The sequence below is a fragment of the Vitis riparia genome, chromosome 14, assembly GCF_004353265.1.
Source record: "Vitis riparia cultivar Riparia Gloire de Montpellier isolate 1030 chromosome 14, EGFV_Vit.rip_1.0, whole genome shotgun sequence".
NCBI classification, from domain to species: domain Eukaryota; kingdom Viridiplantae; phylum Streptophyta; class Magnoliopsida; order Vitales; family Vitaceae; genus Vitis; species Vitis riparia.
The window spans coordinates 27,345,744-27,349,204 of record NC_048444.1 but is presented as its reverse complement, the minus strand read 5'-3'; the positions used below and the strand labels follow the sequence as shown (position 1 = coordinate 27,349,204).

Below are 3,461 nucleotides of genomic sequence, written 5' to 3'. Positions count from 1 at the left end.
ATTAGAGACTTATTAATTTTAGTTAAATAAGGAATAAATTAATTGAATTAATATTGATAATTAAGAATAATAATATTAATAAATAAAATTATTAAGATAGTGGAATCTATAATTTTAGTTAAGCTTCTATTTTTTTTTTCAAATATATTAACTTTAGATAATAAGCTATCCATTAACCATTTATTATTTAATCATTCAATCCTTCAAAATGACATTAATTTAATCCACTTCCTTAATCAATTATACATTGATTAAATTCACCTTTCAAAAATTAAATATACTAAATGATAATATTCATATTTAATCAATTTACCTTTTTGTATAAATTCTTAAATTCATATTTAATTTCATTTTGATTCAATTTTATTTCATGTTTTATAATTTTATAAGGTTGAATTTCAATTATAAAAATTAAATTGATTCATATGATAATATTAAATTAAATATCTTTTGAAAAATTTATTATAACCATTTGATGTAATACAAATTTCATCAAGTTTTTCTAATTAAAGTTTTCTGATAATTATCTTATAATAATAAAATTAATTCTTGTAATACATGTAATATTCAAATTTCAAAAATCCAATCTCAAATAATTTAATTGCTAAATATATATTTAATTTTTGAAGTTCCTAATTTCGAAATGTGACTTGTCAAGAATTTAAACTATTGACCTTCCACTAAGTCACAAACTTCTCAAAAGTTTGGCCTAATTAAATAAAATATCTGACACGTCAATGTTCACTAATATCGTTCATTTATTTAGACCATTCATTTTGGTTGATTTTGAGGATAGTCATCGGCCGTAAGAAAGGGGTGATCCAATTCCATGGAAGCGGAGCAAGAAAGGAGGAACGTTGGAGAGATAGAACGAGATGGCGGCCAACCAAGCAGGAACAGTGGCCAAACTGGCCTCGAGCCTGAGGAGCATAGGATTGACATTGTTGAAATCAGTCCTAGGGTGGAAAATTGGATTAAGTCTCTCAAAAACGAGGAAGAAAGCACTCAATCTCAAAGTACTCGATGGCCAAGGATACCAAAGGTTCCTCAGATGCTGAGGGGGACCCAGGATTTCGAGAAATTCTACGAACCGAGTGTAATTTCAATCGGTCCTTACCACCATGGCAAGCCCCACCTTCACCCAGGGGAAATGATCAAGCTTCTATGTAACCAAAAGTTCCTGAATGAAAGTCATATCAGAGCTTTGTACAGAAAAATTGAAAGTAATATCGAGGCAGTGAAAAAGTGCTATGATTGGAGTAGTAGAAACGAGTATGATAATGAGGAACTCGCCTGGATGATGCTTATGGATGGGTGTTTTTTACTACAGTTCATCCGCAGAAAAGAAGACGACAGTAAAGTCGATATGAGTAACGTTCTTAGAAATCACCAAATAAATTTTGTGGAGCAGGACTTGTTCTTGCTGGAGAACCAACTTCCCTTTGGAGTCCTGAAGTTGATTTTTGATGAGGAAGCAAAATTCCATGGCGTTTCAACAATGGAAGAGACGATAGAAAAATTCTTCACTCCTAACAACGGAAGACAACTGGAACCGGAGGACAAAGAGCCCTCTCATCTCCTCGACCTTTTGCGAAGTGCTCTCCTAGGCAGGTTTAAAATGATTAGGGGGAGTCAGCCCGAGCAAGAGCAGGAAGCTGAGAAAAAAGGAGAGCCGTCGTCGTCATCTGGAGGAGGAAATGGGGGGAGTCAGCCCGATCAAGATCAGGAAGCTGAGAAAAAAGGAGAGTCGTCATCCTCATCTGGAGGAGGAAATGGGGGGAGTCAGCCCGAACAAGAGCAGGAAGCTGAGAAAAAAGGAGAGGAGTCGTCGTCACGATCTAGAGGAGGAAATGGGGGGAGTCAGCCCGAACAAGAGCAGGAACCTAAGAAAAGAGTAGTATGGTCGTCGTCTCAAGGAGGAAAGGGGGGGCTCTGTTGCCCATGGAAAAAAGGCAAACAACGAGGAAATGGGGGGAGTCAGCCCGAACAAGAGGAGGAAGCTGAGAAAAAAGGAGAGTCGTCATCGTCATTTGGAGGAGGAAATGGGGGGAGTCAGCCGGAACAAGGGCAGGAAGCTGATGAAAGACTAGAGTCGGAGGCGTCTGAAGGAGCAGATTTTAGTAGTCAGCCCCCACAAGGGCAGCAAGCTAAGAAAAACGGAAAGTCGTTGTCGTCTGGAGGAGGAGATGGGGGGTTCTGTTGCCCACGCAAAAATAGCAAACAACGAGGCATTTGGCAGTCTTTTCGACACATCAAGGAGCTTAAAGCTGCCGGGATCTATCTCAAACCGAGTAGAACGAGTTTCTTGAGAGACATTTCTTTCAAATCCTACTTCTTCTGTGGCCACCTGAAACTTCCCCCAATAACCCTTGATGACTTCACGAAGACCAAGTTCTTGAACATGGTAGCCTATGAAATGTGTCCAGATGCCCCAGTTGACTATGCAGTCACTTCTTATATATGCTTCCTTAACGACCTCATTGATCATGCAGACGATGTCAAGGAGCTGAGATCTAGGCACATTCTCCACAACCTTCTTGGCAGCGATGAAGATGTGGCCCAAATTTTCAACGAGATTGGCAATGGCTTGGTAGATCCCGGAATTTATGAAGGTGTGAAAGAGCGTATTCAGGAACACTACAACAAGAGAGTGAATACTTGGATAGCTGAAGTCCTTCACGACCATTTCAGGTCCCCCTGGACTTTCATGGCTCTCATTGCAGCTGTTTTAATACTAATTCTTACTGGGATTCAGACCTACTACGCTCATCCCGGTAACCATATAATATATATATATATATCGTCAATTATAATTGGGATAATTTTTTTTCTTGTTCGGCATGTTTGTGATTAGACAAATAAAGATGTATAAATTATTACGTTGTATCACTGGATTTCATCCATGCAATATTATGAGTCTTTTCCTCCCCACATGAATTTGCTATAATCTATAATGTCTGTTTGAATTCACAATTTCCAGCTTGCTTTTTTCCGTTCTTTTTCATAGACCAGGATCATAGATAACACAACATCACATAGAAATTTTTCAGTCAACCGTATGTGATTCCGTGCATGGGATGGGATTGAATTTGCTCACACACTTTTTCATCAAAGGAGAAAATTGTGGATAAAATCATAATTTTGATATATTTATAAATTGAGGGAGGGCTCTCTAATTTTTATTTTAATTTTATAAAAGATAAAAATATCCTTTTTAGGTAATTTAATGTTTAATTTTGGATAAAAAGAAATTTCATAAATATAAACTACATTTTTTAATGAAGTACTCTTCCTATCTTCATTGAAAGAAACTTCAAATTTTCAACTTAAAGAATCTTCGAATACTCTTCAACTCTCCCACAAATTTTTGATCTTCTTGGAATCTCTTTTAAGAGCTTTAGGGCTTTTCTTTAGTTTTTTTTTGTCAAAATACAACACTAAAGGAAGGGGAGCGTAGGCAT

The 3,461-nt window shown here is 36.9% G+C and overlaps 1 protein-coding gene across 1 annotated transcript; it reads left to right on the top strand.

Moving 5' to 3' along the window:
- The first annotated feature begins 801 nt into the window (after positions 1-801).
- LOC117930993 lies at positions 802-2,576 on the top strand. The gene is made up of 2 exons (XM_034851830.1): positions 802-2,404; positions 2,493-2,576. The coding sequence occupies exons 1-2, from the start codon at positions 830-832 to the stop codon at positions 2,508-2,510; spliced, it is 1,593 nt and encodes a 530-aa protein (XP_034707721.1). The 5' UTR covers positions 802-829; the 3' UTR covers positions 2,511-2,576.
- The last annotated feature ends 885 nt before the right edge of the window (positions 2,577-3,461 follow it).

Excerpts from the sequence above, each read along its gene's own strand:
- LOC117930993 (XM_034851830.1), top strand. The coding sequence starts at position 830 with ATGGAAGCGGAGCAAGAAAGGAGGAACGTTGGAGAGATAGAACGAGAT.